The 15,446-nt window shown below is 44.5% G+C and overlaps 1 protein-coding gene across 1 annotated transcript; it reads left to right on the top strand.

Annotated features, from left to right (window-relative positions):
- The first annotated feature begins 13,481 nt into the window (after positions 1–13,481).
- Positions 13,482–14,487, top strand: G0S2 (G0/G1 switch 2). The gene is made up of 2 exons (XM_060010050.1): positions 13,482–13,630; positions 13,790–14,487. Exon 2 carries the CDS (start codon positions 13,821–13,823, stop codon positions 14,130–14,132), a length of 312 nt encoding a protein of 103 aa, XP_059866033.1. The 5' UTR covers positions 13,482–13,630; positions 13,790–13,820; the 3' UTR covers positions 14,133–14,487.
- The last annotated feature ends 959 nt before the right edge of the window (positions 14,488–15,446 follow it).

Here is a 15,446-nt window from a genome sequence, read left to right as displayed (position 1 = left end):
GCCCATTTTTGGATTGGGTTGTTTGTTTTTTCTGATATTGAGCTGTATGAGCTGCTTGTATATTTTGGAGTTTAATCCTTTGTCAGTTGCTTCATTTGCAAATATTTTCTCACATTCTGAGGGTTGTCTTTTTGTCTTATGGTCTCCTTTGCTGTGCAAAAGCTTTTAAGTTTAATTAGGTCCCATTTGTTTATTTTTGGTTTTGTTTCCATTACTCTAGGAGGTGGGTCAAAAAAGATGTTGCTGTGGTTTATGTCAAAGAGTGTTCTGCCTATGTTTTCCTCTGAGAGTTTTATAGTGTCTCGTCTTACATTTAGGTCTTTAATCCATTTTGAGTTTATTTTTGTGTATGGTATTAGGGAGTGCTCTAATTTCATTCTTTTACATGTAGCTGTCCAGTTTTCCCAGCATCACTTATTGAAGAGGATGTCTTTTCTCCATCGTATATTTTTGCCTCCTTTGTCATAGATTAGGTGACCATAGGTACGTGGGTTTATCTCTGGACTTTCTATCCTGTTCCATTTATCTATATTTCTGTTTTTTGTGCCAGTACCATACTGTCTTGATTACTGTCACTTTGTAGTATAGTCTGAAGTCAAGGAGCCTGATTCCTCCAGCTCCTTTTTTCTTTCTCAAGATTGCTTTGGCTATTTGGGGTCTTTTGTGTCTCCACACAAATTGTAAAAATTTTGTTCTAATTCTGTGCAAAATGCCATTGGTAGTTTGATAGGGATTGCACTGAATCTGTAGATTGCTTTGGGTAGTACAGTCATTTTCACAATATTGATTCTTCCAATCCAAGAACATGGTATATCTCTCCATCTGTTTATGTCATCTTTGATTTCTTTCATCAGTGTTTTATAGTTTTCTGAGTACAGGTCTTTTGCCTCCTTAGATAGGTTTATTCCTAGGTATTTTATTCTTTTTGTTGCAATGGTAAGTGGGATTTTTCCCTTAATTTCTCTTTCTGCCCTTTCTTTATTAATATACAGGAATGCAAGAGATTTCTGTGTATTAATTTTGTATCCTGTAACTTTACCAAATTCATTTATTAGCTCTAGTAGTTTTCTGGTGGCGTCTTTAGGATTCTCTATGTATAGTGTCATGTCATCTGCAAACAGTGACAGTTTTACTTCTTCTTTTCCAATTTGGATTCCTTTTATTTTTCTTCTCTAATTGCCATGGCTAGGACTTCTAAAACTATGTTGAATAACAGTGCGAGAGTGGACACCCTTGTCTTGTTCCTGATCTTAGAGGAAATGCTTTCAGTTTTTCACCACTGAGAATAATGCGTGCTGTGGATTTGTCATATATGGCCTTTATTATGCTGAGGTAAGTTCCCTCTATGCCCACTTTCTGGAGAGTTTTTATCATAAATTGGTGTTGAATTTTGTCAAAAGCTTTTTCTGCATCTACTGAGATGATCAGATGGTTTTTATTCTTTATTAGTATGGTGTATCACATTGATTGGTTTGCGTATATTGAAGAATCCTTGCATCCCTGGAATAAATCCCACTTGATCATGGTGTATGATCCTTTTAATGTGTTGTTAGATTCTGTTTGCTAGTATTTTGTTGAGGATTTTTGCATCTATGTTCATCAGTGATATTGGCCTGTAATTTTCTTTTTTTGTGATATCTTTGTCTGGTTTTGGTATCATGGTGATGGTAACCTCGTAGAATGAGTCTGGGAGTGTTCCACCCTCTGCAATTTTTTGGAAGAGTTTGAGAAGGTGTTTGCTCTTCTCTAAATGTTTGGTAGAATTCACCTATGAAACCATCTGGTCATGGACTTTTGTTTGTTGGAAGATTTTTAATCACAGTTTCAATTTCATTACTTGTGATTGGTCTGTTCATATTTTCTATTTCTTTGTTCAGTCTTGGAAGGTTGTACTTTTCTAAGAATTTGTCCATTTCATCCAGGTTGTCCATTTTATTGGCATATAGTTGCTTGTAGTAGTCTCTTATGATCTTTTGTATTTCTATGATGTCAGTTGTAACTTCTCTGTTCTAATTTCTAATTTTACTGATTTGAGTCCTCTCCCTTTTTTTCTTGTTGAGCCTGGCTAAAGGTTTATCAATTTTGTTTATCTTCTCTAGGAATCAGCTTTTAATTTTATTGATCTTTGCTATTGTTTTCTTCATTTCTACTTCATTTATTTCTGCTCTGATCTTTATGATTTACAGCATTCAATATTTTCAGGGATTAGAACCTCTGAAGGCTTACTCAAGTCCTAGGAGATACCTGAAAAGGGGGTTCCAGGCAAAGAATGAGCAAGTGCAAAGGTCCTGTGGCAGGAAAGAGCTTAGCTTCTTCTACAGGTAGGAAGAAGGGAGCAGTATGATTGAGGTGGGAGCTGAAATGGGTGGGACATGTGGGCAGGGGCCTGTCTCAGACAGGGAGTGGTTTTAAACACTGGTTATGTAGGAGTCCCTGATTTTTTTTTTTAATTTCTGATGCCCAGGCCTGACTCTAAGAGAATTAGCTGGTCTGAGGTGGGGTTGTGAAACTGGTATTTTTTAAAGTTCCTTGGATGATTCCAACTTGCAGCCAGGATGAAAAACCACTGACATGGGGCCTTATAGACAGTCAGAGAGACAGAAAAGTGAATGGTGAAGAATATGGACCCTAGAATCAGACAATCTAGTTTTGAATCCCATTTCTGCCACTGACTAGCTGTGTGATCCAAAGCACATTACTTAAGCAAAATGGGGACAGTAGTTTTCCTACTCTCCTGAGTTATTTGTAGGATTAACAAGCTAATACATACAACGGTCTTAGAAAGCATGTATTAAGGATGCAATGACTTCTAGCTTTGGCTGCTCTATGTGAGCGATAATGGCAGCTTGGCCCAGGTTGGAGGAGCTGGAGGTGAAAAGACAGAGTCAAATTGTATATTTGGAAGTAGAACAAATGGGACTTGCTGAAAATTGGCTGACAAAGATGAGGAAAAGAAGGGAATAAAGGATGGTTTCCATGTTTGGGACTTTAGCAATTGAAGTGGTAACATTTTACCAAGATTGGGAAGACTAGGAGAGGAACAAATTTTGAAGAAGAAAATCAGGAATTTCATTTTTATGTATTAACTTAAAGACACTCTATTAGATATCCAAGAAGAGATACCTATTAGACAGCTTAATATGTAATCCTGGAGCTCAGGAGAGAGGAATAAATTTCAGAGTCATTAACATATAGTGCTGTGCTGTCCAATATGCTAGACATTAGCCACACTTATAAGGTTATTTAATTTAAATTTAGATTAATTAAATAAAAGTACACATTCAGTTTATTAGACACTCTAGTCACATTTCAAGTGCTCAACAGCCACAAGAAGCTAGTGGCTACCATCTTGGACAGCGCAGATACAGAACATTTCCATCATTGCAGAAAGTTCTATAGGAAAGTACTGAGTCTCAATCCACGGAACTATAGGAAATCATCTATGAAGTGGTTCACAATTCTGGCTACACATTAGAATCAACCCAGGGATTCAGAATCAATTTATCTTGGGGAACTCCCAGGCAACGGTAGTTTTTTAAAGTTCCCAGGATGATTCTAAAGTGGAGCCAGAGCTGAGAACCACTGATCTAAGAAAATAATGTTGGTAGGGCTCTAGGGTACCCCAATATTAAGGGCAATGATTCTCAATCTTGGCTGAACATTGGAATCACCTTTAGAGCTTTAAATATTACTAATGCCTGGGTCCTGCTTGGAGAGATTTCTGATTTAATTGGTCTAGAGTGCAGCCTGGTCTTCAGAAACTTTAAAAGCTCCCCAGTTATTCTAATGGACATTCAAGGCTGAGAACCACTGATTGATAGAGGAGAAAGGTGTAATGAAGAAGAGCTTAGAAGAATAAAATAATGCAGTACAATGAAAAACAAGAGAGTGCAGTGTCCCTGAAGCAAAAAGAAAAAAAGTGTTTCTAGAAGGAAGAAATGGTTCTATCTGTTGAATACTAAAATTCAGTTCATTTAATAAGCATCCCATTGGATTTTGTTGGGGTGGTGCTAATGGGAGCCAGATGGGAGTGGGTAAAAGAATGAATGGTTGATGAAGAAATAAATACAGTGATTGTAGACAACTGTTAATACACAGTTTCAGTTATGAAGAGGAGCAAAGAATGCTGGCAGCAGCAGGATAGTGATTTGGGGTCATGGACTAGGTTTTTTAAGACACAGATATTAGAGTATGCTTGTATGCTGAGGGATACTATAATAAAGGAGAAAATGATTATTCAGGAAAGAGGAAGGATCTGGCAGGAAGTTGACTTCCTATCCAAAATCCCTACCCTCCTTCCTCCTTGCTTAAAGATCCCCAGTGTTTCTCAAGTCTTCAGGGCTGTTGTCCTTTCCCCAGTTCAAAGATTAGCCTTAGCCAGTGGTTCTCAAACTTTAGCATGTGTCAGAATGACCTACAGCACTTTTAAAAACACAACTAGTCCTGCATCCAGAATTTCTGATTCAGTAGGCTTGGAGTAGGGCTCAAGAATTTGCTTTTCTCACAAGTTCTCAGGTAATGTTACTGCTCTGGTCCCAGGAAGAATCTTTGAGAACCACTGGTCCAAGTTCATGAAAGTTATCCTTTCCTTCATAAGTAGTCTTAGGGATGGGAATTTAATGCACTTCTGGCCAATGAAAGGAAGTCTCTAGGAAGATTCTAAGAAAGGTTTCTTTGCTGATAAAAGAAAAAAAGAAAAACAGTCTCTCCCCTTTCACCAAATGTTATCATATTGAATGCAATGCCTAGAACAGTGGCAGCTATCTTAGAAACATCATGTGAGCCAGACTGTGGCAATCTCCACAAGATGCTAAAGATATCAGACTAGAAAGATGGAAAGAACCAGGTTTGTTTGCTTTTTAATAATGTTACACTACTGAATTAATCCTGGAAACCCTGTCTTGTGAAATAATATACTTGTCTTATTGTTAAATCATTTTGAATTAGATTCTTACTTGCAACCCAAAGCAACCTAAGTTTTGTGTACATTCCCAAGACCTTAAATAGAGGAGTCAGGATGAGATTTAGGGGCACCTCTATATAGAAAGAACGGAGGATGCTTCCTCCCTGGTAACGTGACAGAAGGTAGAGAGTCTGGGTACTGATGCAGATAGATTTGGTGGTTGAAAAATGAAGTAGCTCCCGGCTGATTCCTTCTATCTTACCAGGGCAGGAGGTATCAGGGAAGAAGAGGATACAGCCTGTTTAAGAGGTGGGGAGAAAGTGTGGAAAAGTCTTTTTAGAGAATAATAAAAATAACTGACTGGGAAAACATAAGTTATAGCTAACTGTTCATTTGAGATTTGTGATCTTAAATTTATAGAAAATAAGCAGGCAGCCTAGTTTGACAAATTTCTCCAATTTCTTGGGTGTTGATTGACATAGAGCAGACAGCTGACTCTACCACAGTTAAGTCTTTCTGGGTAAACATGAAAGAAACAGAGAAGGACAAGGAAGGACAAGGTGTCTTCAAAGAAGTGCTTATGAGGATGGACCACAGAATCAAAGCCAGATTCTCCTCATCCCGGGGAGTCTTCCCCAATCCTCATCAAGTTTTGATTGGGTTTTCTCCTGGCATCCCAGCAGGAGCTCCAAGCATACTGCTTGTATTAGTTGTCTATTATTGCATAGCAAATTACCACAAACTTAGTAGCTTAAAACAATATTCAATTATAGGCTTTCACTTCTGTAAGTCAGAAGTCTGGGCACAGCAGCTCAGGGTCTCCCAAGGCTAATATCCAGGGGGCTACAATCTCATCTGGAGCTCAGGGTCTTCTTTCAAGTTGACGTAGTTGCAGGATAATTTAGTTCCTCATGGTTGTAGGACAGACAACCCATTTTCTCACTGGTTGTTAGCTGGGAGCCACTCTGGGAGGCCACCCACATTTCTTGCCACATTGCCTCCTCCATCTTCAAAGTTAACAAGGGAGATTCTCCCTCACTTTGAATCCCTCTCACACTTTGAATTTCTTCTTCAAGAACAGCCCAATTCCTTTTAAGGGCTCACATGATAGATCAGGTCCACCTGGATAATCTCCCTTTCTTAAAATTAGCTGTGCCATGTAACATAACCGAATCATGGGAGTGCCTATCCAATCATATTCACAGGTCCTGGGGATTTTACAGGGCTTGTTCACCAGGGGCAGGAATCTTTGGGCCATCTTAGAATTCTGCCTACCACACTAGAAAAGAGTCCTTTTAAATGGGGGAGAATAGACAAACCTGACAGAAGAATCCCAAATAATGTAGATACTCTCCCCTCCAGGAGATGGAACATAACTCTCTGCCCCCGAAATGTGAGCCATTCACAGTGACTTCCTTTTAAGGAGTACACTGGAGAAACCTGACAATCACTACCTGAGCCTGAAGGTCAATGTCAGCAGTGATAAGTCACATTGATGTCATGTACCCTTGATATGCTGTGATGGGAATGTCATCTTACCTTTGTGATCTTCCTCCCCCAAACCCATAACCCCAGTCTAGCCATGAGAAAAACATCAGACAAACCCAAATTGAAGGACATTCTACAAAATACCTGCCCAGTACTCTCAACACTGTCAAGGTCAGTGGAAACAAGGAAAGTTTGAGGAACTGTCGCGGTCTAGAGGAGCCTGAAGACATATAATGACTAAATGTATTGTGATATTCTCATGGGACCCTGGAACAGAAAAATGAAATTAGGCAAAAACTAAGGAAATGTGAATAAAGTATTGGCTTTACTAAAAAAAAAAAGAAAAAATGAAGGGAGGAAGAAGGAAGGAAGGAAGGAAGGAAGGAAGGAAGAAAGAGAGAAAGAAAGAAAGAAAGAAAGGAAAGAAAAGAAAAGAGTACTTTATCACAAGAGGGCTTCTGATCTAGATTCTGGATATGAAGGGAGAAAATCAGATTTTGTGGTACATACCCCTAGAACTGAACTACTCTGGAAGCTGATTTAGGAAATAAGACCTATTGCTCTGCTTCACTACCAGCCTTATGCAAGCATCAAAGTTTCCTCAGTCTCCAGACTTTCAACCTTTCCCTCTTCTCTCTGTCCCTTCATGGGGTGATCTCTCCCATTCCCAAGATCTCATCCATCCCCAACTCACTGAAACCTCTCAAATCTTCAACTCCAGACCTACCCTCTCTCCAGAGCTCCAGATTCATGGTTTACATACAACTCTCTGCTGATCATCATTGCCTGTATGTCCCATAAACAGCCCAAACTTAATACATTCAAAATGGAACTCATTCTCTTCCTCACCAAATGTGTTTTTCCTCTTCTCTTCTCCAAGCCTAGGAGTTACCTCCAACTCCTCTCTCTTCCACAGTCTGCCAGTTTCACCTATAATTTATCACTCAGATCTTTCCCTCTGTCCCCACTGCCTCTGTCTTGGTCCACTCCCTCACCGCTTCCTGCCTGAATTATTCTAACAATACCCCACTCGCTGCCTCTAGCTTGCTCCATTCTCATGTATTCTTCACTCTACCATAGTTATCTACTTAAAATGGTAACCTTGTTGAACTCTTTTGCTGCCTAAAATTCATCAGAGTTTCCCATTGCCTACAGGATAACCAATTCAATATAAGACAAATTGATAGTTAGGATCAAACACCTGCCTCCTGCATACTATTTCCTGCCATTTCCCCAAACCCATCCTTTATGCTCTAACACCAATCTTGCCTAACTTCTCTTGGACCATGCAATGTACTCTCATGCATCCTCCCCTTTTCATGTGAAGTCCTCTCTCATTCCTGAATCCCCAACCCTGAACCCCTCCTTTCCCTCCCAGAATCAGTGAACACTATTCATCCTTTAATATGCTAAGCTGCTCAGACATCCACTCTTAGGCCTTCTTTGACCACCTCCTCCCAAAACTGAATCAATACACTTCTCATTCTATTTGTTTACCTGGTATATAGTTCTATGATTGTGCTTATCCTAGTATTCAATATATTGTCATAACTTATTTAATGTTTGTGTCCTCTATTTGACTGTGAGCTACTTGAGGGCAAGGAGAACTTTGTATTCTGCTTTTTTTATAGCTATACATGACATAGTATCAGACACACAGCTGGCTTCAACAAAGGCTCTGGACCTTATTGCTGCCTATACCACCTAGGGAATGCAAATGTCTTGGGCTAGGATAAAGGACCACGGGAATTGCTGACATGGAGCAGAAAGCAAAGACAACTGAAGCATAACCAAATAATAACTGAACCAACTGCTTCATTGGTGCCAGACCACTGAGCCCTTCATAGTGCCCTAGCTCAGTATTCACCACACCCCTTAGTTGGTGTTAGCATCATCCTCACTTTACAGATGAGGAAATGGAGGCTAGAGAAGTTAAGTCACTCGTCCAAGGTCAGACCCCAGCAAGAGGAACCAGGACTTGAAGGAACCCAAGTGTGTTTGACTCCAGAGCCCCATACTCTTAAGTCCAGCTAGCACTTGAGCTTGAAGGAAGTTCCTTGCACTGATTCAAACCTGTGAAGGACGGTACTGGGCTTGTGCTATGTGGGCAGCAGGGTGCCACTGCTCCCAGCCCATGCTGCCTGCTCCAGCAGCTAGTGTCTCTGCTTGGCCAGAAGCTGTGAGGGACAAAAGCAAAATGTCTGTGAAGGGTCTATCCCTTGATATTGATTTGTCAAGGCCCTGGGGTCCCGGGGGCAGGTAGGAGGGATTCCAAAGGGTAAGCCAGTCACTGCAATGTCAGACACGAAGTTGGGAATGGAAGTAAAAGGTGAGGGAGCCAGAGTGGAGAGGATCGAGCCAAGTTGCCAGGTCTTGGGCAATTTCAAGCCCAAGGCTCTGAGCCAAGGACAAGCCACTGTGCCTAAAATAACCTCCCAAGAGAGTCTTAACTGACCATTTTGTAATCATTATCCCAGTTCTGACTTTTAGGTCAATGTCATTCGCATTGACTGGACCCCTATTTTACGTTAGCACCGTGAAAGGCACAAAGACCTGGTCTTCTGCAGAGACAGGGCAAGCGCACAGGACACAATGAGAGCGCTGTATAAAACAATACAGTGTCAACCTGTGCGGTCCCAGCCACAAAGCCAGCTGGAATTCGCAGAAAGGGAAGAGCAGAGTGTGCTGGCACAGGCAGTGGGGGCTTCTTGGAGCACAGGACCTGAAAGGAGGAAGACAGAGTAGAAGAGAAGAGCTTTTCCGGTAGGAGGAAGAGGGGGAGCAAAGGTGAGGCGGCAGCAATGAGAAGGAATTGTTTCTTGGGCTGTATGAAACCCATCTGTGGAACAAAGGATTCTTGTTGGAGAAGAATAGTATCTGAAGTTAGATGAGTAGGGAAGATCATATGATAGAGGTCTCGGATCCAAGAATATTGATCAAGTAAATTTAACGTGCAGAATCCAAAAGTTTGTCACGTGGGCAATGAGAAATCATCCGGGCTTTGAAAAAGGCAATTAAGAATAAAAATTTAGGGCTTCCCTGGTGGCGCAGTGGTTGAGAGTCCGCCTGCCGATGCAGGGGACACGGGTTCGTACCCCGGTCCGGGAAGATTCCACATGCCACGGAGCGGCCGGGGCCGTGAGCCATGGCCGCTGAGCCTGCGCGTCCAGAGCCTGTGCTCTGCAACGGGAGAGGCCACAACAGTGAGAGGCCCGCATACCACAAAAAAAAAAAGAATAAAAATTTAATTTTAGGGAGATTTATTTGGTGGTAGTGTTTGAGATGGATTAGAGACGAAAGGACTAAAGGCAAAAACAAAAAATACTGTCAAAAAAAAACAAAAACAAATAAACCCTGAATGCTTCTTGAGTATCCACTGAAAGTCTGACTGCATGCAAACTTAATAAACATAGTCTATCCCCTGCCAGTCCAATGGGGAAGACATTCATTAATCCCATAGTTACCTATTAAGGACCTGCTATGTGCCAAGGATTATACTGGGTCCTGGGGACACAGTGAAGAATAGAACAAAACTCTGGCCCTCATAAAGGTTAGCTTCACGTGGGTGTGGAAGACAACACAAAAGCAAACCAATAATTACATCAATGTAAAGCCAGGTACGAAGTGCTAGGAAGGAAAATAAAGCAGGGCATTGGGCAGGGAATGGTGTGATAAACAGGTCAGGGAAGACCTCTAAAGGAAAATGTCACAATATTTCAAACCCAGAGAACAGGCAAAATGGAGATGCCACCGCTAGAAATAAGAATATTGAGAAGGTGACTCAGTTTGGAAGAGTACAGAGAAAGTAGGGAGTCTTGTTTCAAGCGCGGCAGGCTTGTGTTAAAAACAGGATATCCACACAGAAATGTCAGGACACTAGAACTCTAATGCACAAGATCAGAGGAAGATAAATTAGGTTAGCTGTGTAGATTTTAAAATCATCCATTGATATTTCAGAGATAAGAACCTTCTCTCCAAAACTAATTTACATGAAATGAAAGTAACTCAAGGACTGAAAAAACTGGAGTATAAGATACACAAATAGTTTTATCATATCTCCTGTGATGATCCCCATGCTCTAGCCTCCTGGAACCTCAGGAATTGGGCAGTGACTTTGATAGGCAGCAAGCTAGTAACAAAATAATAATACTATAATTGAGGCTCATACACAACCAACCATCCAAAAGACGTCTGTCCCCTGTTCCTTCAAACCCCTAAGCACGGTTGTTGGGATAGCTCTACCCCTCTTCTGAACTGACTCCTTGGACCATACGTTGCCCCTTTGTGATTGCTTCTTCTGCTGATACTTCTGAATGTTTTAATGTTTGGGAGAAAGGGATTTGGCAAGCAAAATAAACAAATTTTAAACTGACCAATCCTGCTTTCCTAGAAATGGCAGGAATTAACGTTGGGATAGACTCAGGCTCCAGTTTGCCCGGAACAGTTCCAGTTTCGGCACTGTAAGTCCCGTATCTTGGAGAAACCCCTCAGCCCTAGGCAAACTGGGACGGTTGGTCACCCTACAACTGGTATGACCTTGACCGCTATACCCTATGTCTGACACGCATGATGCAACACAAGGCTTTACATCTCTAAAGAGACAACAGTGCAGTCAAATCACGTGCTTAGTTTCCCAAGCCCTCGCCAAACTGCTACCCTAGGAACTGGGTACTCTTTCCTACCCAGACAGAGGAGCTGTGTCAGAAATTTCTAGGCATGTGGTGACCCTGGATTCCTCAGCCTTCTATTCCCACCATCTCACACTCAGCTCCAGCTACCACCTAAACAAGGAACACCAAATCCACCAGTGACCCCAGTCCATGGCACTGGCCACCCTCTCCGCCCGGCCCTGGCCAGCAAGCTGGTAGGGCCTGGGGTGGTGGACAGAGTCGGATTATCAGAGAGGGACAGAGGAGAACCCATCTGAGATGGTGACGTGCTGTACCGCAGCAAATCACAAGAAAGGGGAACCCCATATACGTTACAGTCTGCTGACGTCGGGAGGCGTGCAGTTTGCGTCTTTGAGTTACAGAAATACTAGAAATGCTCACTGAACAGTCCATTTCGGAGTTTTGGGTCCAAAGCTCCAAAGGGCTGACTCACCGTCAGAGCAGAAATCACGTGAAAGCCCTGGTATTAAGGTGTACAGCATACGCTCATTCAGAAGCCGTAGTATTTGAAACTCATACAGATCTTGGGTAAGCTCACAGATCATTTCCGCCGGTTATTAGAGGCTTCTCCAAAATTATAAGGAAGGTTCAAAGAAAATGCCAAGACTGATATTCATCCCCCCTTGTTACAGAATTTTCCTGCCTCACGAGGTGAAAAGAATAAATAAGCAGGGGACACAAGCCTCCAGGAATCATCCCTCTTTGGCCCTTTGTCACCTTGACTGCTTGTGTACATATTAAAATGTAGAATTTCAAATAAGTTGTTTAGGTATTCTTGCCCAATCTGCACACACAAATCCTACTAACTGAACTACTAATAGCCAAGGTGAAGGGTAGACGTAACTGTTGCCTTTTTAAAATGAATTGTCTAGGAAATTGCCTCAGACCCCAAAGAAAGATTACTGTTAAAATTTCCAAGGACCCAATACGTGAGCCCTGCAACAGCCGTTCCTGGTCCCTCCCCGCAAGGCTCAGCCTGACCGACTTTGCTGTTGCAAGATTGCATCACTGACTTTTGCAATTTTCTGGCCAGTCCAATTTCCCCCTCCTCTCTTTGCCCTCTCCCTTTCTCTGCTTGAAGCGCTTTTAGCCCAAGGTCTCTCCTTTCCCCTACTTGCTAACTAACTCTTGTGTATGGATAACCAAAGCTAAACCAGAACACCCGCCGCAAAGGTGATGAAGTTTAATCCTAGTTGAAATCAACCCTACCCTCCTCATGCTTCCTAGAGTACTCTCTACTCTTCAGCTTCTTACCCAAGCTGCCTACTCTCACTCTTCTGTCCCTAAACTGTTTCTATGCTAAGTGGGGCTGGTACGGTGGCGTTGCCCCCCCAGATCCAGGGAAGTGGCATATAATTATTGAGGAAAGTAATGAAATATTTGCAGTTCAGACCAGCAGACAAACTTTTACCAACGGCCCCCCCTTCCATGTTCACCTCTCCCTAGCCCCCAACTTCACTTCTCAAGTGGGAGTGGGGACAATTTGGATTTAACGGCAGTTGCCTGATACACAAAAGTACAGATACAAACACCTACAGGCACAGAGACTGACATCACACACACACACACACACACACACACACACACACACGCCCCATCTGTGCATAAAGGGCGCCCTCAATGAATAGTTATCTATCAAGTGACCTTAGCGATGCAAGCACCTATGAATAAAACCAGTCAGACCAGAAATAAACAGTATAAGCACAAAGTGCATTATGCAGAGCCTGGAGACCCGTTCTGATCATTACCCGGATCCCTCCCCCTTGCCTTCTACCTCGGATCCCTATACGTGTGGGAAGACGACAAACCTCCTGAATAAAAACTAATTTTTCAGTTTGGTAGAACCCCAGGTGTCCTTATAAGGGGTCCTTCCAGGCTGCCCCGGACGAGGGAAGCACCCACCCACACGATTAGGAAAGAGGTCAGGGGCTTCCCTGGTGGCGCAGTGGTTGAGAGTCCGCCTGCCGATGCAGGGGACACGGATTCGTGCCCCGGTCTGGTAAGATCCCACATGCCACAGAGCGGCTGGGCGCGTGAGCCATGGCCGCTGAGCCTGCGCGTCCGGAGCCTGTGCTCCGCAACGGGAGAGGCCACAACAGTGAGAGGCCAGCGTACCAAAAAAAAAAGAAAAAGAAAGAAAGAGGTCAGAAATGGACGTGGATACCTCCCTGGGCTCTGGGTCCTCACCCTTGTACATCCAGGCCCGCCCTCCCCCGCACCCCGGGCTCACACAGCCGGCGCGACGTGCACAACTCGTGGCTGACTCCCCCAGGGTCCTTGCCCCGCTCCTCCTCCACCCTCCTCTTCCCGCCCCCTCCACTCTCTGGCCGGTGCAGCACTGGCACCAGCCCAAAGAGCCCAGGAGGCGGGGCTCGGAGAAAAACATATAAGTGGCCCCGGGGCGCTGACCAGGTGTCAGTTGCGGAATCTCCATCCGGAAGACTCGCGGCTACCGAGGAAGGGGAGAAGGAGGCGGAGGAGGAGGAGGAGAACGCAGAGCCGCGGGACCCACGCACACCGTGACCGCCCACCCGGCTTGCGCTGCCTGCTGCTCGCTCGACGCCCCTAGGTGAGTCCGGCGGGGAAGAGCGCGGCGGGGCGCGGAGTCCCGGGTTGGCTCCCCTCTCTGCAGGCCTACCCCGAGAGAGCCGAGTGAGGGCTGCTCGGGAGGATGCATCCGTCTTTCGGTGGCTTAAAAGCCCCCTTTTCTGCTCCGCTTCTCCCGCAGATCACTCCCACCCCGAGAGCCCGGAGCCGAGATGGAAACTGTCCAGGAGCTGATTCCTCTGGCCAAGGAGCTGATGGCGCAGAAGCCCAGACGGAGTCTAGTGAGGCTGTACGTGCTGGGCGGCGTGCTGGCTCTCTTCGGCGCCGTGCTCGGCCTGATGGAGACCTTGTGCAGCCCCTTCACGGCCGCCGAGCGGGAGCGGGAGCGGGAGGCAGCGGTGGCCGAGCTGCAGGCCGCCCGGGAGCGAAAGGCCCTCCGGGCGCGGGCCCTGCTGGAGAAAAGCAAGCAGCTGGAGGCCGTCCAGGGCTGCCGGGCCACGACCAACCGGCTGCACGCCTCGTAGGAACCTTGGGGGCCGGCGGAGGGAGGGGGAGAGAGACACACAGGGAGAGGAGAGTGAGGCAGAGCGCGAGGGTCGGGCTCGAGTGGGCGTCTCGTGCTGTTTGGACTGACGAGAAGCTACTGATTTTAGAACTGAACTACCACGTGGATCCACCAAAAGGCGTTTGGGATTGAGTTTTGCTGCTGTGCAGCACTGCAGAAAGATGACATGTCCAAAACCTTCCAGCTATCTGACTGCATCCAGCATTTTGCACTAGGGTGAACGGAGGAGAAATGCTTTTTATATTATTATTGTTGTTATTGTTATTATTATTACAGTGACCACCATTTTGCATTTTGAAATAAAAAACGTTTTGTAATTATATCTCAGCATCTGATTCCTGAGGGGCACGGTTTTCTGGGGTGGGCAGCAGGGAGGGCGGGCATTTTGGCGGAGGTGGTCTTCTTAACGTGAGCCCAGTGGAGAGAGCAGTTTCCTGAAGGTCAGGCAACACTTGCTTCAGGGCTCTGGACTCATATTGATGTTACATGCTTATAAGTCTGTTAAGGCTTTGTTTTTGCTTTTTGTGAGGAGTGGCAAGAGAGAAACTTTTCTAAGTCCCACCAGACTCAGCATTTTAAGATCAGACGATAAATCAACTTCTGGGCTAGAGTAAGTGAATGAGCGATACTGATTAATTCCAGGGCGCAAAGCCTATTTGCCATCTCAGACCTGTGCACCAGAGGGTCTCGTGGTTGATACCTCTTTCTTCCTAACTGTATTTTAGTGGACGGGGGTGGGGACAGTGAGGGGGAAGGAGGGGTGGAGGGAGGGAGGAAACTAGCTAGCTGGTAGGAAAAGAGGGAAGGCAATCTCCCAAGAACATTTAATTGGATGTCTAGCTCTACCAAGCCCTTCTCCTCACAAACTGAATCACAGTAAGAAGTTCTAGGTTAGGAGGGGAAAAGACCGGTTGTCACAGTCCTGAGTCATCTTCCTCCAGGGACAGAACTTGCTCTGTGGTAATAGCTAGTCCAGTGGCTCTATGGGGCTCAGCATAGGGAATTTTAAACAATGGCTCTTAAAGAAGTAGTTAGGGGCATAGGCCTGATGCCACTCCCCTAGTGATTTTAATACGTCTCCTGCCCTAACCGGGTACAGACATTTCCCTCTCTCCATCCATGGCTATGCATTTTTGCCAAACATAGCAAAGCTTGTGCCATCGCCTCTGACCAGACTCGCTCTCCACCACCACCCTCTTCCCTCACACACGCCCTTCCATTTTATTTCTGCCAACTCAAATCCTACCCAGTGTTCCTGGCCCTGATCTAGTGC

Source organism: Delphinus delphis, chromosome 1, assembly GCF_949987515.2.
Source record: "Delphinus delphis chromosome 1, mDelDel1.2, whole genome shotgun sequence".
NCBI lineage: Eukaryota > Metazoa > Chordata > Mammalia > Artiodactyla > Delphinidae > Delphinus > Delphinus delphis.
This window is presented reverse-complemented; position numbering and strand designations above follow the sequence as displayed.